The 21,646-nt window shown below is 35.8% G+C and overlaps 2 protein-coding genes across 5 annotated transcripts in view; one reads left to right on the forward strand and one right to left on the reverse strand.

Moving 5' to 3' along the window:
* The window catches only part of NMI (N-myc and STAT interactor), a 116,101-nt gene that overhangs the window by 73,611 nt on the left and 20,844 nt on the right, over positions 1-21,646 (reverse strand). The gene's annotated exons all lie outside the window — the stretch shown is intronic.
* Positions 283-17,886, forward strand: TNFAIP6 (TNF alpha induced protein 6). Of its 4 annotated transcripts, XM_067027512.1 has the most exons (7): positions 283-495; positions 4,307-4,500; positions 5,334-5,471; positions 7,133-7,294; positions 11,265-11,493; positions 13,578-13,618; positions 17,178-17,886. In XM_067027512.1, exons 2-7 carry the CDS (start codon positions 4,473-4,475, stop codon positions 17,345-17,347), a joined length of 768 nt encoding a protein of 255 aa, XP_066883613.1. In that variant the 5' UTR covers positions 283-495; positions 4,307-4,472; the 3' UTR covers positions 17,348-17,886. The 4 variants fall into 4 exon arrangements, with proteins under 4 accessions (XP_066883613.1, XP_058908296.1, XP_066883614.1 ...); XM_059052313.2 differs by lacking the exon at positions 4,307-4,500 and having other exon boundaries at positions 297-495; XM_067027513.1 differs by lacking the exons at positions 4,307-4,500; positions 5,334-5,471 and having other exon boundaries at positions 314-495; positions 17,178-17,885.

Here is a 21,646-nt window from a genome sequence, read left to right on the forward strand (position 1 = left end):
GGTGTCTTTCTTTTGTTGTTTTGAAACCACTGCTGAAACTGCACCAAGTTAAACAAACTTCGTAAGAGAAAAGAGTCCATGACAGATAGAGTAAAGGATCCCCTTTCAAAGTAAGTGAATTTTAAAATGTAGATGATCATTCTATATCCTTAGTTTTGGTTGCCAATGCAAATGAGTCAGAGAATTTGCCTCAGACAGTGAGTTAATTGTGTAACTCTACAGAGGAAAATGCCATTGGAGAGTACTTGCTGACCTCACAGCTGAAAAAAAAAAAAAAAAGAAAGAAAGAAAAACCATTTAAAAGATGTGGAAACCAGATGTTTCAGACGCATTTCAGCCTCTGCTCTGGGAATTTATCCTGAGCAGCCCCTAACAGGCTATTCCTTCTCTACAACTGAGATATGATCATCTTAATTCACTTATTTGTCTTGCTGTGGGAAGAGGCTCACGGATGGGGATTCAAGAATGGAATTTTTCATAACTCCATATGGCTTGGTAAGAAACTTCACTCATGAACTTCTTGTTGGGAAAGTCGCTTCTTTGAATTCATGGAGAAGTGAATCAAAGCTGTTAATTTTTCTCTTCTGCTCAAGGCTGATGTTTTCAAAGAAAATGCTTGGGAAAGATAGCTACTGGAATGCATATATATTTTTTAAAAAGTGTTTCTGCCTTCTAAAATTTTAAAATAGCTTTTTATAAAGTGAACTGTTCAGTAGAAAATAGAGCTTAATATTTATATTCCATATGAAAATATGCTTTAAAATTTTCAAAGAAGGTGTGGTGGTATAGTGCAGATTGTTTCCTTAACAAAATAAAACCACCAATATATTGTTTTCATTTCAATGCATTTCTAGTCAGATTTCATAACAGGTAACCATAAGAGAATTACAACAGGTAAATTGGAATATACAATAATTTTATAATCATTGCTCCATGTACTCTGACCTGTAGTGTATATCATGCTTTTTCCAAACATCTTTTGACTAGTTTGACAAAGCCAGCTTGTAATATAGAAAAAAATGAAAGAAGCTTGTATTTCTGGATGCATTCTTACCACTTGATTTCTTTTGTTTGAGCTATCCATTTAAATACTTTTCTACCTCTTTTGTTAGACAAGGAAAGTTTCTTTTGTTGTTTTGTTTTGTTAAATGTAAGGAATGACATAGACCTAACTGTGAATATAAACAACAGACCAAAAAAGGCTAAATAGAGAAAACCCAAAATACCCCATATAGTACTCTAAACAATGCTTTAATTCTCATGATACAAATTAATACTGCTTTATGTTCACTGTTGTGTTTGATAGTGAAAAAAATTTGAATTGCTCAAGAAGAAAACTGACAGATCCTTGTATAAAATAGATAAATAAAGAGAAAGCAAAATTAACCTAGATCTTAATGTTATGCTTGCTAAGCAGCACATAGTTATAGAATATTTTCCCTTTCAGCATGTTTCTCTCTGGTAATAACTGCAGCCATGCGGATTTCATTAGAAAGCTCGATTGCAATGCACAGCCTTGCAGCCTCTTTTTTCAGTTTGAGCCAGTGAACAGCTTTCATGCTGAACAGTGTAATCCATTTGGCCAAGATGGGGTCTGGAATTTACTAGAGGAATGAGCAAGTCTCTTTATTTTCATTGCACAGCATCAAACTTGGGAAATATACACCTATTTGTCAGAAATGACAAAGATGATCATAAAGCTAGTAAGAGTTAAACCCACAGGGATAAACTTTGAAATGCTGTCAAATTTGCTAATGATCAAGTAATTTGTTGTTGTTGTTTTTTTTAAAGTGATGTTGTATATCACCAAAATATAAACCTAGACAATAGGAGTTCTTTCCTAGAGATAGAGAGGAGCAAACCCAAATGTTTGTTAATAGTATACTGCACATTTGAGGCCCAGAGTGATTGCACCGTGCTTCACGCGTCAATGTGAGACAAATTATTGATCAGTCAGCCTAGCATAAATTGTTTACAGTTGGTTAAGCCAATGTAGTATTAGAAAACTATTTTAGGGAGGGAAGAGAGTTGAATTAGAAGGCAGGAATCTGCTAGCAACTATCAAGAACAAGGCACTTTAAACTCTTGGTCTCAGTCCCATACTGGTAAAATGAGAAGTCTGAAGTAGGGGACCCCTAAGGTTTATTTTTAACTCTTGTATCCTCTAATTCCTTAGATAGTAATTTTTTAAAAGACACTTAAGGACAAGAGACTTCAACTAGTTTAAATGGATTATGAAAATCAAAAAATGTACAGATAAGCAATTCTTTTTAGCCATTGTATTGAATCCAAAAAAGGAGAAGGGAAAAGTAACATTATCATGAGCTCCTACTAGGATACAGAAGCTATGTTTATGGGTTTTATGGTTTATATATTCCAAAAAATAGCTATCATTATTCTCATTGGATAGATGAGGAAACTGAAGCTCAGGCAGTGATTAATACAAGGTTACAGAACTGGTCCACTGTAGAACCAGAAATAGAAATCAGAGCCAACATAGTATTGTGTCACCACTTACTAAAAGGAAAAGGAAGTTATTGGTTAAATAGATTTTGAATTTCAGTGAATGACAACTAGAAAAGTTAATAAATTATTACTTCCTCTGAAAGGTGAAATTTTTTAGATTAGGACTCATTGTACAAAGGACCATCTTAGGAGTTTAAAATTCTGAATTGAGGGGCTTCCCTGGTGGCGCAGTGGTTGAGAATCCGCCTGCCGAGGCAGGGGTCACGGGTTCGTGCCCTGGTCCGGGAAGATCCCACATGCCGCGGAGCAACTAAGCCCGTGAGCCATGGCCGCTAGGCCTGCGCGTCCGGAGCCTGTGCTCCGCAATGGGAGAGGCCACAGCAGTGAGAGGCCCGCATACCGCAAAAAAAAAAAAAAAAAAAAAATTCTGAATTGAGAAATACTTTAAAATAAATGTGTGCTTAAAACTGTCAAGTAGGGGCTTCCCTGGTGGCGCAGTGGTTGAGAGTCCGCCTGCCGATGCAGGAGACACGGGTTCGTGCCCTGGTCCGGGAAGATCCCACATGCCGTGGAGCAGCTAAGCCCGTGAGCCATGGCCGCTGGGCCTGCGCGTCCGGAGCCTGTGCTCCGCAATGGGAGAGGCCACAACAGTGAGAGGCCCGCATACCGCAAAAAAAAAAAAAAAAAAAAAAAAAAAAACTGTCAAGTACACATGCCAAGGGTACTCAACTTGTTCATAAGGCAAAATAATGGGAAGTTTGGGTCTCTTTCAGTAACAGTGTGGAATATTATTTAATAAACTAAAAATTATAGCATAGACATTTCTGCTATTTAAGTTACTATCTTATGACTAGACAAGTTTAAGAGGTACCAAAAGTTTAAGAAAAACTACCAGGAAGAAAACTTAAAATTATTTTTAGAATTTTTTCTGTTAATTTATTTTTTTCCTGCAAACATCTGTTAAAAGGAAAACTGAAGCATACTTAAAATTTTGAGTTTATCTGAGCAAAAATCCATTTGAATTTGGCAGCATCCAATCTAACAGATAGAAAGGAGCTCCGAGGAGTGGTACAAAATGCAAGACTCATAGGCAGAAGGGAGCGGGCAGAAGCAAGTTTTACTAGGTGAAAAAGCAGGTTGGTTATGGCAAGGTTACTTTCCTTCAGGTGATGGCAGGGGTCTATCAGGCAGATGACCTAAAGGGTGGTGATCAGGAGATTTCTGACTGACTGGTTTAAGATTCCATTTCTGGGTGAGCCGAAACCATACTTAAGTCTTGGTTTGGTGATGTGGGCCTTAGCATAAGAGACTCCATTTGGAGCTTGCTGTCATGTTTTTAGTACATCATATTTTTATTTCTGGAGTAAAATATCACGGAAATCTTAGTTTGAGAAACCTTGACAGACAAAATAATTCCTACAAAACTTTTTTCAAATAAAGATCTTTTAGAGAACAGATACAGTTTTAATGTTTTTAAAAAGTAACAATAATCTCCACCACAATACATTAGTAAGCACTACATGTCTCCTTCTCTACTAAAAGCCTTAGTACCACTTGTACTTCAAAATAGATGACTTGCATTGCTCACTAGTGCTCAAGTTGCTTGAGAATAGGGCTTGATCCCCAGCACCTATCAAAGTACCTCATGGTATATTCTTAAAACAGCCAAATTGGAAACGAGTAAAAGTTTAGTTAATGAGGCTTTACCCTATGAAGGACACTTAGGAAGTAGGTGACTCTCAAAGGGGAAAATGACTTTGATGTTCCTTGTGTTCTCTGACCTATAAGTATCAGATGCACTAAGGTACTGTGTATTAATGACAGGCTTTTTCCATATAAGGTATAAGAGCTGTATCCCATGGAGTCCAGAAAAATGCCAAGCAGCATCTCCTATTGAACTGTGGCATTGTCAACTTCAGCTTGGGGAAGAGAGTAAAGAACAGTATTTCTAATACTGCTGGATTCATATCTTGCTGCATGCCAAGAAACATACGTTCTCGTTGGAAATGGTCTTGATGGTGGCTGATTGCACAGGTCAGGGGACAAAGACTTAACAATAATCTGATAGTCAACATAGAACTATTAGAGCTATGCTATGATTATTGTCTTGGGAATCTTTTCACATTGTTTCTATGGCAAAATGCACTCCAAACTCAAAACAATCATTTTAAACAGTGCTCTATTGGGAGACAGCTCATGTATGACTTAACACTATCTAAAATACGTTGGGAACAAATGTGAACCGAAAAAGACAAACCAGATAAAGAACTTACGAACTGGTAGTTAGGTGTGTCCCGCTTTTTCTCTGCTGTATTTAAATCTATTTTTCTTTTCTTCAATGTAATATTTGCTTGCTTTGGATTCCTTTAAACTTTTCCTCAGTTTTTGATTTGTTTACTAAATTCTCAATTATATTGCATTAGTCATTTCCCTCAAATGGATATTTTGGCTTACTTTTCTCCTTCACTGTAAGCCAATTTTCATTGGTTTCTTTTGCCTTCAACTCCTTTTCTTTCCCTATTGCTTACCTTTCCAAGTTTTTAAAACAAAGCCAAAAAAAAAAGTCAAAACTCTATCACCTTTGGATAATACAGAAATACAATGTTGTGTTAAAACTTTTTTTCAGGTTATCAGTTCAAAAAATAATTTAGCCTCAAGTTTCTATTTATGTCCCCCCAAATTCCCCTCATTCATATTTTTTTTCCAAAGCTTTCTAACAATGAAAACTTAGCCATTCAAGGCAGCTGACCCAGGGAACCCTTTGGCAGGAACAATAGCTGATGTAATCTTCCAGCTGAGGCCACAAAATTTCCCTTGTTCCACGAGAATGGATAATAGTGCATTGATGACATTTTGTGAATTCACAGAACAAGCAGCAGGCGTGTACCACAGAGAAGCGCGGTCTGGCAAGTACAAGCTCACCTATGCAGAAGCGAAGGCGGTGTGTGAATATGAAGGTGGCCATCTTGCCACCTACAAGCAGTTAGAGGCAGCCAGAAAAATTGGTAACGGCTTTGACAATAATCTTCTTTTTCACCCTTGGAAAAAAAATTTTCCATCTTTCCTGCAACCCCTTATTAAGACTTTTCTCTCCACCCCTGCTAATAGTTCCTCTGGCTTCTCCCATCTTCTCTGCCTAGAGCTGGTGGACAATTCCTATTACTAGTAACTTAGTTGGGGTCACACCCCATTGGGAGCTAATAAATAAACATCAAAAGAAAATGAAGACATCATTATCTCGATATCATTTAAACCCCTCATTAATTTTAATGCCATTGCTATTCATTTTTAATATCATTCTATCTCTTCTTGACGTCTGTGTGTCATTTTCCTCGGCTGTTAAATGATGCTACTATGTTGTGTCTTACAAAGAAATTTACTTGGTAGAAGAAATAGTGAATTTAGTAGATTTTTTTTCCAATTATTTTCAATTTTTTCCTTTTCTTTTTTTTACACTAAGTGGGAGAATGCATTTGTACTTTAGGATCAAAAGCCATGAGGAAAAGGAGGATAAGCAAGTTGTAAGGTGGCAGATGAAAGAAAGTGGGAAGATGATGTCAGGACACCTGGTGAAAACCCAGTAATTAACAAATGCTGTTTGCTTCTTTATATTAAAAAAAACGGGTTGCTACTGTCTCTCCTGGACTTTCAAGAGAATCCAAAAGGCCACCCCAATTCAGAATTTTCTTCTCCACTGAAGATATCCCTTTGCTGATAGGAACATACCGGGCAAAGCTCATACTATTATTATACATTACCCAAGACAAAAATAATGGTGTTCTCGAAAATGCCCCAAAGTCTCCCCAGATGACTGCTCAGTCTATACCCTTAAGGCTGTGTGTGATGCAGTAAATGGAATGAGGTATACAAAGGCCAGAGACATTACTAGTCATGGGGGACTTGTAGTCAAATCATTCTTGGGTGGCATTGGCAAATATTAAAACAGCCTCCAAAGTTGAGTAAGGAGAACAAGGCTGAGGCTTTGTTTGAAATGTATGAGTACTTTTATCCCTATTCAAATGTTTTAAATATTAGTGATATCTTAATTGATCCTGAAGGAGAAATTATCATTTGAAAAAATTTTTTTCAGTATTGATGATGAGTATTAACTCATGGCACTAGCTCGGTCATTTGTGAAAAGAAGCCAGCTCTGAAATTGGATTGTTTTCATATCCATGGTATTATTATCTCCTAGTCTATCTGCTCCTTTTTTTTTTTTTCCAAGTAAGATGTCATTTCCTAGTAAAAGTCAGATGTTACAAGAACTTTTATATATATTCACACCTTTTTTTTTTTTTTTTTTTTTTTTTTTGTGGTACGCGGGCCTCTCACTGTTGTGGCCTCTCCCGTTGCGGAGCACAGGCTCCGGACGCGCAGGCTCAGCGGCCATGGCTCATGGGCCCAGCCGCTCTGCGGCATGTGGGATCTTCCTGGACCAGGGCACAAACCCGTGTCCCCTGCATCGGCAGGCGGATTCTCAACCACTGCGCCACCAGGGAAGCCCTCACACCTTATTTTTTAAGAAAACAGTTCTTCCCCTTTTATATGAAGTGGATTTGGGCAGTTAAGACACTGTCCCTGTTTCAAGGGGCCACCTTGGTTGAGATGACCTTCACTCAGCTGAGGGAATAACCAGTTAAGCCATTACCCTTCCATTCTCTTGCAGGATTTCACATCTGTGCTGCTGGGTGGATGGCCAAGGGCAGAGTTGGATACCCCATTGTGAAGCCAGGGCCCAACTGTGGATTTGGAAAAACTGGTATTATTGATTACGGAGTCCGTCTGAACAGAAGTGAAAGATGGGATGCTTATTGCTACAACCCACATGGTTTGTCAAAAACAATAATTTTATACTATATAAAAACAGGTACAGGTTACTAAGAGGTTAGTAAAAAGAAATGACTTCTTCCAGAGAGAGAGCAATTTAGTAATGATAATTATTAATAACAACTACCATTCATAGAATGATTATGCTGTGCCACACACTGACTTATGTCTCTTCACCCACACTGTCACTTTATTGTTATACCCATTTTAGAATTCAGGAAACTAAAGTTCAAGAGCTTAAGTAACTTTCAGACAGCCAGTAATTAGTAGGCAGGTGAGATCACAACTTAATTCTTTTCTGTGCCAGGGAACTTCCTGATTACAAAGGACAAAAAAAAAAAAAAAAAAAAAAAGGTTATAAACTTGTCACAGTTAATTAGCTAAAACTATGAAGTAGTACTACCAAATGTTAACTGTTCAAAATTATCCCTATAATAGAATGATAAAAAGGAGACAGAATAAACAAAGTTTTTCCCTAATTTCTTTTTGGGCATAAATTCTTAAACTTCCAAACTAAGCAACCCTCACTCTGTGGTTTGTTTTAACAAATATATACTGGATATGCTAGTTATTATTGTAAGTACCTGTTTATTCATATTCTTTTTCCATGGTTGATTGCAGCTAGGAAAACTTTAAAGAGAAAATTAACACATTATAATTACTATAAACAGTAATTCTTGGTCCATGCTGTTGGAGAAAAAAGTAGACTGTTGTTTTGGGATGTATTTACCCCAGGATAATATTACAAAGTGTTACAACATGTTACAAAGTATTTCCCACAGATATGATCATAAACATCCTCAGGTGGTATCCCATTTGGATCTACCTTAGAGAATGTCCATGACAAAGTAGGAGATTACAGTGAAGTTCTAGCATATTATTATAGAATTTATTATTTAATAATATTAACCATTGGAGAACAGTTTCTCACATTTGCAACTAAACTATACCTCACAATAATGTATACTCCAAGTAGAAAAGAATTTTTCCTAGAGCTGTCACCTATTCCCACTTGAGACAAAATATGAATAAATGGGGGTGGGATGAATTGGGAGATTGGGATTGACATATATACACTAATATGCATAAACTAGATAACTAATAAGAACCTGCTGTATAAGAAAAATAAATAAAATTCAAAAAATATGAATAACATGTGCATTCATATAGATTATAACTTTCAAATCACTTTGACATACTTTAAGCCTATAGTATACTATATTTAGTCATTGTTAATAATTCATATATCTTCTTTTCTTCTCCTTCTCTCTTCCTCTCTTCCTTTTTCTTAAATATATTTATACAGGCAACTCTCTTTTTACTCTTAAGAGTAACTTCTATTTCCAAATATATTATCTGATTCTTTGCCTGATAAACTTCAGGATCTCTGAGCATCTACTCAATCACTTCCAAAGATCAAAGTCTAAGGAAGATGTAGAAGTACAAATGGAAAGATTCTTACAGTATTTCATTGCCCTTTTATAAGAATGCCACCTTAACTTACAAATTTTTATAAGCTGCTTTAGTTTCTCATAGAGGCTGAATGCTTTTTACTCTGGGAATGTGTGTACAGAATCCTGGGAGACTTGTGCTTACTCAAGTCTCAGCTTACTTTTGGATTCAGTGATATATTGATTATTTAGGATGTGGTCAACCTGAAGGGGACTGGGGGCCACCTGAACTAGCAATGGGAGAACAGTTCATTGAAAAATAATTGGAATGAAAAAAATCATAATGGTATCAGAAAAATAAAGCAATGATTATTGATTAATCAATACCACCAAGTTAGAGTTGATTGAAGCAAGGAAGAATAGGGTCATTCAGAAGTGTTCAGAAGTCAGCTTGCTCATTCGAGTTCTGAATGTGTGGCATGATGCCGACTGCCTCCTGTATGAATACTTCTTAACCAATTAGCTGTCAGTCCTCAGGGACCCAGCCTGCTTTATAAATCTGTCATTTTCTAAATAAGCAAGAGATGAGGCAATAATTATATGTAACATGAAGTATAGAGCTGAATAGATATAGCTAAATATAAAAACAAGTTAGTTCAATATTTGAATATTTTTCTTAATCTAATGATATATACATCAAAGACAGGATGCTATGGGACAGAGAAAATCACTCCCAAAGTGGGCACTGTACATGCTTATGTGCACATATAAACTATGTATTATATAATATTTAATAATACAATAAGAATAGCTTACACTTTGCATAATACCCTTAAGCTATCCTTTATATTTTATCCTCAGAATAGTCCTATGAGGGAGGTAACAGGAGAGGCATGACTATATTTATTTTACCAATGAAGAAACTGAGGTATAGACTGGACGCAGAGCTCAGACTAGATCCCTGACCCTCTTTTGTCACTTCCTTGCCTTTCTAAGAGCCTGTTCTGCCCTGGGGTGATAAGCTTCTTTTACTTCTTTTACTTCTCCTTTTACTTAAGGATTCTAACACAATTTTTTATTGTAATAGTTATTTTATTTTATTTTATTTATTTATTTTTTTTATTTTTATTTTTTTTTTTTTGTAATAGTTATTTTAAAGGAGAATATTCTTCTAAAAAACTTCTAATTGGGGAATTCTCTGGTGGCCCAGTGGTTAGGACTCAGCGCTTTCACTGCCAAGGGCACAGGTTGGATCCCTGGTCGGGGAACTAAGATCCTGCGAGCTGCGTGGCACAGCCAAAAAAAAAAAAAAAAAAAAAACCCTCTAATCGATATAATAAAAAATACCTTTGAATGCTATCCAGAGTCACCACTACCATCACCACCACTCAGATTATTTTTGAGTTTCCAGTTTGTATATTTTTTTCAAGACACTAGACATTTAAGTGATATGGAATTAAAATTAACTGGGGCCCTTCCACAGCTTTCTCTCTAGGCATACTGTAAAATCACTGTTCTGGCAGAGATTGTTTGTTCTTATAACAGGTTATGGGACAGGACAGAAATCTATGAAATGGTAAATGGCTTGAATAAACCAACATGGATATCTCCACCAAATCCTCAAATAGTATTAGGATTAAGGTGTTAAAAACCAGTAAAAGGAGTATAGAATGATTATAAATTATTCCTTTTAACTGGATTAGAGTGACCTTCAAATTCCTTAAGTGATCTTCATATTCTATAATGATTTTCCAAACAGAATTTATTGGACTCATTATTCTAAGTGTCTGAGTCCCTGAAGACACAGTGGTGACACCACAGAACAAAATCCCTGTCCACTTGATTGGGCTGTTGGTAATATGGGCATATGTATTTGTCAAAACACATTTAAGTGTACACATAAGACATGCATCCTATGCTTAAAACGTAAACAGAGCAAAAATGTCAACAGGAGCACAATTATTATTCCTTCTTGCTGTTTTACTTCTTAAAAAATTCACAAGTGGGGACTTCCCTGGTGGCACCGTGGTTAAGAATCTCCCTGCCAATACAGGGGACACAGGTTCAAGCCCTGGTCCTCGAAGATCCCACATGCCACGAAGCAATTAAGCCCATGCACCACAACTACTGAGCCTGTGCTCTAGAGGCCGCGTGCCACAACTACTGAAGCCCGCGTGCCTAGAGCCGGTGCTCCGCAACAAGAGAAGCCACCCCAAGGAGAAGCCCACACACTGCAACAAAGAGTAGCCCCCACTTGCTGCAACTAGAGAAAGCCTGCGCGCAGCAATGAAGACCCAACGCAGCCAAAAATAAATCAATTAATTTTTAAAAAGTTAGAACAAAAAAAAATTCACAAGTGGTCTATGTTCATTTTAGAGAATTTAGCAACTATTAATGAAAAAACATTTATTCTTTAGCTACAGTTACACACAATATACTATGGATGCTATATATTAAATCATTTTATTTTTATTTCATAAAAAGTACTAAATAGATGGACACTAAGAAATGAATATCTTTTTTAAAGTAGGAATCATTTTTTAAAAATGCTTTCTTATCATTTTTTCTTTCTCATTTCAGCAAAGGAGTGTGGTGGTGTCTTCACAGATCCAAAGCAAATTTTTAAAACTCCAGGCTTCCCAAATGAGTATGATGATAACCAAATCTGCTACTGGCACATTAGACTCAAGTATGGTCAGCGTATTCACCTGAGTTTTTTGGACTTTGACCTTGAAGATGACCCAGCCTGCTTGGCTGACTATGTTGAAATATATGACAGTTACGATGATGTCCATGGCTTTGTGGGAAGGTATGTATTGTTTCTCCATACGGGAAGCTAATGAACATCTGATATTTTGCATGATGTTTCTTTTATTTTTCTCCAACTGTCCCTACAGTATTGATTTACCAGTTTATCTATTCTCCTGCAAGAGTATCCGTTTTTAAAAAATTAATTTATTCATTTATTTATTTTTGGCTGAGTTGGGTCTTCGTTGCTGCACGTGGGCTTTCTCTAGTTGTGGCAAGCTGGGCTACTCTTCGTTGTGGTGCGCGGGCTTCTTATTGGGGTGGCTTCTCTTTGTTGCAGACCACAGGCTCTAGGCATGTGGGCTTCAGTAGTTGTGGCTCACGGGCTCTAGGGCGCAGGCTCAGTAGTTGTAGCACACGGGCTTAGCTTCTCCGTGGTATGTGGGATCTTCCCGGACCAGGGCTCGAACCCTTGTCCCGTGCATTGGCAGGTGGATTCTTAATCACTGAGCCACCAGGGAAGTCCCAGAGTATCCTTTTTTAACCACGACTTTTTTTTGCACTGTTACTCATAACAAGCCATAGTCAGGTGCTATGTCTACTTATTAAAATAGTTACAGCTGCTTTTTGATTTGTTCAATTATAACAATTAGTTACATATTCTATTTATAAAGACCTCAAGATTTGACTAACAGGAGAAAGAAGATATGAGTTGGGAAATTTGGGGGGGGGTTTAAATGTTCTGATTTCTGTCAATCTCCTAAAAATAATTATAAATTCAATAATTGTTGCCTTTCTTCTGTGTACAAAGCATTGTACTAAGCATTATGGATATAAGGCAAATAAGTAAACTATAGCCCCTTCTCTCATATAGTTTAGCTAAATATACAATGGATATCTTTTTAAAAATAACTTTCTTTGCCATAAAAAACAAGTATTTCTTTCCTCAGTATTTTTCCCTAGGATTTTTTAACATGCTGGGACACATTTTTTGTGTGTTCCCATCCATATCTTTAACATAGTTTAAATTTTACAATACAAAATTTGCAACATTTTACAAAATATTGTAAATTAAAGAGTGTACAGTTAAGGTGTTTTATGTATTCAGGTCCCCACTTAATAAAGTGTATTTTAGACTATCCATTATCAATAGATTATCAGTTATCAATTCTCTATTATCCATAATAGTAATTTAATGAAAGAAAATAGTAGTGGGGATAATTTAAAATGACAGACAATATCTTTTTATTGACTTTGAAATCTGTAACTTAAATACAAAGAAAAACAAAGGCATTTGTTGCATAAATGAACAGCAATTTTTGGAGGGAAAGTGGTTTTTGTTTTGTTTTGTTCTTTAGCTGAGACTACTACTATAGAAAAAATATATAGTTTTTTAAAATAGTTTGCAGAAGCCTAGAAGTAGGGTTGGAGGAATTAAGAACAAAGTCTTTTTTGAAAGAATGGACCTCCTACCTTGGGAATTAAGGTAACATTTTTATTTTAAACCTAGTTTCAGAAATCAATTACAGGTCTAGATAAAATCATAAATGATTTTTTAATCTACAGGCTAATTTGTTATTTATTGGATTATATTGTGTGATTTACCTTTATAAAGACTTTCTGCCCCTCAGGAATAAATTACATTTTTTTAGAAACTTATAAAAACCCTTATTTTTTATATTATCATGTGCCAGGGAATTCCTTTCAAACCATGATTCAGATAAAAATCACACCCTCTTATGTCTACGGGGTCCAACATAATTCTTTCCCTTTTAAATCAGTCATACACCCATTCTTTTCTAACTGTGAAGAAAACTTTATGAGATTAATCAGAAACAAATTTTTAAAATTTCCAAATAGATTCAAATTGTCTACCACACAAAAAGCTTTGTAGACACAGTAATGCCACAAATTCTTTAAGAATCTCATTAATACTGTGAGAAGGATATTTCAAACAATGTTTTAACCCCTCTTCTCTCTTACAAATTCAAGTAAAAATAAATAAATATAAAATGTTGTAAAATAATAGAAAAATGAGCCATTACTTAGGGGAAATAAAGTACATCAATTATCAGTAAGAGCCACTTGCAATAGCTATATAATAATCATTCATGTGACCTCTCTTTTTAAAAAATTCTCTTTCAGATACTGTGGAGATGAGCTTCCAGAAGACATCATTAGTACAGGTAATGGCTCTAAATTGAAGAACAAAACTATGATTTGCTTTCTCAGTATCAGTGAAAATGAAGGACCCAGTAGTTATTACTATATACTTTTTAAAGTTGAGAGAGCTGAAGACAGATATAGCTTGCTAGCTTGTAAAAGGGAAAGAAGTGCTTATTTATACTTAAAGACTTTTACCAACTCCTTGCACTAAAAATGTGTACTCTGGTTATTTGCAGGAAATGCAGTCTGAGATAGTCTTGAATCTGCAAATCCATAAACACTGCTGTAGCTTATAATTCCCATAAAATGTGGTAATAAAAGGTCCAAACTTTTCATTGATAAAGGATTAAAGTAATTTGTATAGTTGTTAAAAATACCTTCTATCCCTGAAAAATTTTTTACATCATATTTATTGCATTTTCACATTAGTACAGCAATCCCCAGAGAGTCTTGTGAAGAACACAGTTCTGTTAGATGTTTTTAATAGATATTACATGAGAAAAGGGCTCTAAGGTCAAGTAAATTTGGGAAATATTGGATTAAACAATGTAAAACAGGTTTCTTTATTAGAAGATGTCAGAGAACTTTTACTATGCTAATTATGCATAGTAAATCTGAAAAGGCTAGCTATAGTAGGCAATGTTTTCCAAATATTTTTCCTCTTGCTAATTATTTTGTGTGACTCTGTTCCTTGAAATCTACCCCAAGAAATGTCCCTGTAGCAGCATACATTTATCTCAATAAGCAATACCATTGCTATTGCCTCAAACTGCTACTTCCTAAGAACTTTTACTTTCTTAGATGTCTTCATTTTCCTTTTTATTTTCATCACCAGCACCAGTAATTGGCATTCTTTTTTTGTTTTTAATTTTTAAAAATTAATTAATTTATTTTTGGCTGCGTTGGGTCTTTGTTGCTGCACGTGGGCTTTCTCTAGTTGCCGTGAGCTGGGCTACTCTTCGTTGTGGTGCACAGGCTTCTCATTGCGGTGGTTTCTCTTGTTGCAGAGCACGGGCTCTAGGCACGCTGGCTTCAGTAGTTGTGGCACGTGGACTCAGTAGTTGTGGCTCGCGGGCTCTAGAGCACAAGCTCAGTAGTTGTGGCGCATGGGCTTAGCTGCTCCGCGGCATGTGGGATCTTCCTGGACCAGGGCTCAAACCCGTGTCCCCTGCATTGGCAGGCGGATTCTTAACCACTTCGCCACCAGGGAAGTCCCTGGCATTCTGACTTGCTCTATTTTTCCTCCACACCATAAAAAAATTATCAAATACTTCTCCAACTAAAAACAACAAACCTACATTGAGTTGCAATTTCTAAGCAGTCCTTAAGCTGAGATACTACTAACTAAAATTAGTCCCACACCCTAGCTTTGCAGTGCACGCAATTCTCATTTATGAATCATTACAAGGGATGGAAATTCTTGTTCAGTCTTGGAATGATTAATGCTTAAAATTTATTAATTCATTACTCTGTTACAGTCTCCCTAGGAAGAGTAATCTGTTAAACTTTTTATTTATCTCTTATTCTTTACTTGAGAACATATTTTATGTTAACAGAAAACTAAAAGAAGACATTCTAGGGCTTCCCTGGTGGCGCAGTGGTTGAGAGTCCGCCTGCCGATGCAGGGAACGTGGGTTCGTGCCTCGGTCCGGGAAGATCCCACATGCTGCGGAGCTGCTGGGCCCGTGAGCCATGGCCGCTGAGCCTGCGCGTGCGGAGCCTGTGCTCCGCCACGGGAGAGGCCACAATAGTGAGAGGCCCGCGTACCGCAAAGAAAAAAAAAAAGAAGACATTCTATGAGATGTAGGAGGTAGTTGGGGGAGAATCCTATTAAAAAAAAAAAAAAAAAAAAAGAAACATAGGGAGAGTCAAAAAGAAGCCTGAAACTTAATATTTTTCTTGTTTTGTTTAAAACAGACAAAACTTACTCCAAATGTAACACCAAATCAGTGTTTTTCTTGCACAACTGCAAGGAACTAAAAAAAGAAAAATCCACACTATTTATTATTCAAAGAGAAACAAATCAACAGAAAAGAGCATAGTTAAATAAAAAGCCAAAGATTTAGCAAAACAGCAGGAAGAATACATTGATTCAAAGTAATAGAAAAAGAAGATATAAAATATGTTTAAAGTATTATCCTATTAGTCAAGCATAATGCTGTTAACATTTTGATTTAGTTTTCTTCTTAAATATATACTTACTCACCCCTGGATATTTATATTAAAAAACAAAAACAGAAAATAAATAAACTAAAAATTATCCATTACTGTACCACTTTAAAAAAAGGCATATAAAGAAAGAATGTGCCCACTCTTGCCATCTCTCCCCACCCAAGAAAGGCGTTGGATAACTATGTGGTGACTGTCCTTCCAGATGTCTTCCTGTATTATACAAATATTATATATCAATACATGGAGACCATGGAGCTATTTTCAAGTCAGAGTATAATATTTAGATCATTCTAATTCTTTTTAATGACTACTTAATAGGTACCATAATTTGTCATATACCAATATTTAACATCCTGAAGGTGGTTGTTTTTGATTTTTTTTTCTTTTGCTATTGAACATTTCACTAGATATTTTTAAACCTCTATTTTGTAGTGCTATTTTATTTTTAAAAAGTAAACTTCTAGAAGTGAAATTTTGGGGTCATAGGTGATATGCACTTAGATGTGGATACATGTCACCAAATTAGCACTAGCCCTACACTGCCAATTTGTATTTTAACCAGTTGAGTAATCTGAAAAAAAAAAAAATTTTTTTTTTTTTTTTTTTTAATTTAAACAACTCTTTCAAGTTTGAGAAAAGTACAGTGGACCACAGCATGAACTCTGAACTCAAACCTGGTTCTGCCACTTATAACCCTGTGGCCTTGGGCAAGCTACTCAGGTTTTCTGTGCCTCAATTTCACCTATAAAAATGACTATTTTAATAGTATCCACCTCATAGTGTTGCTTTGGAAAATAAGATGAAAGGCACTTAAAGGCTGTGCCTTTCATCTTATATATATGGGGTTTTTGTAATGAATTCTGGATTTGTGATCTGGATTAAGAAGGTCTTTCCCTCCTGAAAAAGAAAAATATTCCTATATTTATTTTATACAATAACATTTTTCCTTTTTGTTTTTAGTACATTTTGGTCTTTAATGCAGGTAAAATGTAGTTAGGTGCTTTGTGTAAAGGGATCTAGCTTTGTGGGCTTTTTTTTTTTTTTTTTTTTAACAAATGCAAGGCTTGTTGCCATCATTTAGTAAATAATCCATCCATATCTTAATGGTTTGAACTGCCTGCCATTCTCCTGTAATTCTATGGATGTACCTTGTGCAAAGAATACCTTTGAAAACAGAATAGACAAAATTTCCTGTAGGACAGATTGGAGAGCCACAGGAAAAAATATGACAGTCCTGGTCCCACTTGGCAGTGAAACTACAGACTCTACCGCTTGAGAATCTAGTTCTGAATTCTGGGAGTCTTGTTCATGAATTTTTATATTCTCCTATAAGAATGAGTCTTTGAATTGTCAGCCAAATTAAAGGAGAGTAACATCTTGGTTCTTTTGCATCCTCCTCCTCCCCAGGAAATGTCATGACCCTGAAGTTTCTAAGTGATGCTTCAGTGACAGCAGGAGGTTTCCAAATCAAATATGTTGCAGTGGATCCTCTATCCAAATCCAGTCAAGGAAAGAATACAAGTACTACTTCTCTTGGAAATAAAAACTTTTTAGCTGGAAGATTTAGCCATTTATAAAGCAAAGAAAGACATTCTGCATTTATGTTTCTATCTTTTGGAACCCCTTTGATCTCCCTTTTATATTATTATTATTATTATTAACATTTATTTATTATTTTTCTAAATGTGAAAGCAATACCTGATAATTTGGGGAAAATTGGAAAATACAGAAAACTTTAAATGAGAGAATAAAATCTCCCATAATCCCATTGCATAAAAATAACAAGCATTAACATTCATATATTTTTCTTTTAGTCATTTTTTGATTTGTGGTATATGTATATATGTATCTATATGTATTTGTATTTCAAATTTTGGAATGCTGCTCTATGTACAATTTGATATCTTGGATTTTTCCTTTGAACTTTACGGCGTACACATTTTCCCCTATCATTGAGTATTCTGCAAAAACATAATTTTGAACATGATTTCATTTACAGTATTCTGTAAACTGTCCATGCTATGATTGTTCCATACTTTATGTAAGCCTGTCTCTATTGTGGGAATTATAGGTAGTTTTCATAAATATTGTTTCAATAAACATCCTTGGACATATATGTATTTGTACAGCTCTCTAATTATTTGGGATAGGGCCCTAGAGGTAGAATTACTGAGTCAGAGATTAATTAAAATAAAAAAATGTTTTTGAGGGATATAAGCTGGACTTTATGACACTAATGGGGGGTGGTGGGCTGGTTGGCTGGTGGACTGCACGACTCACTCAGCCGACAAAGGCATCCTCTAGGGAAGCTAGAAAGTGAATGGACTAGGAAAATAGCAGGTCATTAACCAGCAGCATTAAGGGTCCACTTGACCTTTGTGGTATGGACTTTAACAGGAGATTGGTCAGCGAGTCTCTTTTCCTCTGGCCATGTTCAGCTACACGGGACAAAGACAGATTAGTGAGAGAGCAGGAGTCAGCAGGGTCAGTTTTGCCAAGCGAATATAATAAGACAGGGGCAAGGGAGTAGAGGATATGGGTAAGAAGGGATTGCAATGATAACCCAAGGAATTTAGTTTGATAAGGGGTGAAGAGAGGACAGTAAGGAAATGAGGGACAGTAAAAAAGTGGTGGGCTCAAAGAATTGTCAACTCAGAGTATGAAAGGGGACGCACTGGAGAGATAGTAGGTAGTGGTCAGAGAATGAGATATTAAATATAACCTTTTTTTTTTTTTTTTTTTTTTTTTTTTTTTTTTTTTTTGCGGTACGCGGGCCTCTCACTGTTGTGGCCTCTCCCTTCGCGGAGCACAGGCTCCGGACGCACAGGCTCAGCGGCCATGGCTCACGGGCCCAGCCACTCCGCGGCACGTGGGATCTTCCCGGACCGGGGCACGAACCCGTGTCCCCTGCATCGGCAGGCGGACTCTCAACCACTGCGCCACCAGGGAAGCCCTAAATATAACCTTTTATGGCAGACAGAACAGTGTTCCCTCCCAGGATGTCTGCATCCTAATCCCCAAAACCTGTGAATATGTTACCTTAGGTGACAAAAGGGACTTTGCACAAGTGATTAAGTTAAGGACCTTAAAATGGGATATTATCCTGGATTGTCCACGTGGGCCCAATGTGATCACAGGGGTCCTTAAAAGTGGATGAGGGAGGCTTAAGAAAAAGAGAGTCAGAAAAAAGATGTGACAAGAGAAGCAAAGTCAGAAAGATGCAACACTGATGGCTTTGAAGATGGAGGAAAGGTGCCATGAGCCAAGGATTGTGGGTGGCTTTTAGAAGCTGGAAAAGGCAAAGAGAGTCTCCCCTAGAACTTCCAGACAGAATGCATCCCTGCTGACTCATTGATTTTAGCTCAAAGAGTCCCATTGGATTTCTGAACTACAGAACTGTAAGATAATAAATTCATGTTGTTTTAAGCTACTATGTATGTTACAATTTGGGGGGAGCAGTGATATAAATGTAATACACTTTTTAATCAGTTTCATGCAGGGTTAGACTTAGGAATAAAAGTCTAATTCTAGATGACAAAGCATAAACAAGAAGAAGCTGTAAACAGAAGATAGCTATTTTCTAAACTCAGAGAAATTAATTTAGGTGAATATTATTTAAGGCTAGTATAACATTTCTCTGTTCATATGTTTTCCTGCCTACATGTAAACTTTTTTTACTTCCTTGATCATGAATTTTGTTTTCCACTTTTTTTTTTACTCTTTTCCTCCCACCCATAGTCTTTTTGGTCTTTTTTCCCCCAGTTTTTAAAAATTGAAGTGTAACTGACTTACAATATTATATTAGTTTCAGGTGTACAATATTGTGATTTGATATTTTTATACATTATAAAATGATCACCATTTTAAGTCTAGTTACCACCTGTCACCATACAAAGTTATTACAATATTATTGACTATATTCCCTGCACAGGCTTTTTAGTCTTTATCAGAATTAACTTTTTTTTCCTTTGGAAATTTTGATAATGGAATTTAGATAGTAAATTGAAAAATGTGTGTTAACTTGAAAATTACAATGCACTCTAGGATATAAGGTATTATTATTGATGACAATGAATATAAATCCTCTAAGATTTTCCTGAAAATAATATTCAGATATATGAAATATTTAGCATGATGTTAAATGTTATCTATTACCACTGACCCAGATTCCCCTATATCTCAATGGTGTAGTGAGAGTATTATATGAGAATATTATACACAGGATCAGAGATGGGTTATAATCACTTCTAGAGATTTGACTGAATTATTTACAAGCCTTCCTACTGAGATTTAGGATACATTATGATCACATTCTAAGATCTATAAAAATACTCGGAAGGAAGAATTATAATATATATATAATTTTTAATAATAATTTTAGTAAAGTGACCTTGTAGAACATTTTTTAAAACTTGATTTTCTTTATTCAATTTAGCATCTTTTGCATGTCTACTCTAGTATTCTTTATGTTTAGCAATTCCACTTCATTTGAATGTTTTCAGTTTAATATCTGCTTAGATGTATCTGTAGGTTTTTTTCCTCTCTTTTTTTTTTCTTTGTCATGTTTATGTGTGGGTTTGGGAGGTTCCTTTTTTTTAAGTTTTACTTACTTTCAATTGAATGTGATCTTGATATCAATATCATTCTCTGAAAATAAAACAAATTGACTAATGTTTATACGTGTACATACGTATGTATTCAATATTTTATTTAATACAACATTTGAGTTCAGATTTTTTTGAAGAAAATTTTTTGGAAAGGAAGTTTTTTCAGAATATGTTTTACAACTCATTCCCCTCAAAAAAAATTATTTTGAAGGCAAGTTGTTTTCATGTCTTGTGCTGTTTTTAAATGTCTAAAATATATATCCACAGCTATTTAATTTCCTTCTGAACAAATGACCAGCAAAGAAAACCACAAGAAGAAACCACATCCCACAAAACCTCAATATATAAAAGTAAACTCCCTAAAAACACAGGCTCTTGGGCCTCCACTGGGAAAGCCACATCCGTAGCAGTATTCATAAAATATAAAACAGTTTTTGAGCACTTATTTGACTGTCAAACAATTATAAATAGGACTATTACTTGCCTAAGTATTAGTACCCTCACAGTAGTTCTCATGATGTCAAAAGAAAAGTTACATGGTATTAGATTTAACTGAATCAAGACGTTCATTTAAAATAAAATTACATGTACAATACAGTACGAAAACTAATTTTCATATTGCTTTTTGAAGTTCTATCCCTGCTACAGTGAATAGGAATCACTTACAGGTATATACCTGATAAGTATGCCTCATCAACAGTTCATTCACATATTGTAGGCAGAAGTAGGAAAAATTGCTCCAGTATATGAGCTATTTCTTGCATAACCAGAAAGAGCAAGGTTAGAAGGTAAAAATGATTAGAATTGTAATGAGTTGGGTTTGTTTTTTTCTTTTTCAATTTAAAAGTTACAGGCAATCAAGTTTAAAAGTGCTATAGAGGACAATGCAGTGCTAGATAAACATCAGTGTTCCAGCCAAAGTGTTACTGCTATAGGGAAAAGCAACATGTATGCTCTGCCTAAACAGCAGTATCTTCAGCACAGTTGATCGTCTACTTAATACAGCTCTTCACCTAGTCAACTAAGATTTTTCCTTTTCTTTTTTTGCTTTCAATTTAATTTAATTTGGGGCTAGTTTATCTGCTCATATTAACAAAACTTAAGAATTTACAGATGATGTATTTTCAATATTCTTCCTCCTATCCTGTTTCTCCATCTACCCATTTCTGGTCCTCAAGAGCTATTTCCAGTGTCTTCAATATCCTTCAAAAGACAGTGTATGTAAGGTTTCCCTGGTGGTGCAGTGGTTGAGTCTGCCTGCCAATGCAG

The sequence above is a fragment of the Kogia breviceps genome, chromosome 2, assembly GCF_026419965.1.
Source record: "Kogia breviceps isolate mKogBre1 chromosome 2, mKogBre1 haplotype 1, whole genome shotgun sequence".
In the NCBI taxonomy this organism is placed as follows: domain Eukaryota; kingdom Metazoa; phylum Chordata; class Mammalia; order Artiodactyla; family Physeteridae; genus Kogia; species Kogia breviceps.

What these genes read in the sequence shown, in the direction of transcription:
- TNFAIP6 (XM_059052312.2), top strand. Translation starts at nt 402, where the DNA reads ATGATCATCTTAATTCACTTATTTGTCTTGCTGTGGGAAGAGGCTCAC. An exon ending in AGAGGCAGCCAGAAAAATTG is followed by an intron (nt 5,472 to 7,132) that starts GTAACGGCTTTG and finishes ATTCTCTTGCAG; the next exon opens with GATTTCACATCTGTGCTGCT. An exon ending in TTATTGCTACAACCCACATG is followed by an intron (nt 7,295 to 11,264) that starts GTTTGTCAAAAA and finishes TTCTCATTTCAG; the next exon opens with CAAAGGAGTGTGGTGGTGTC.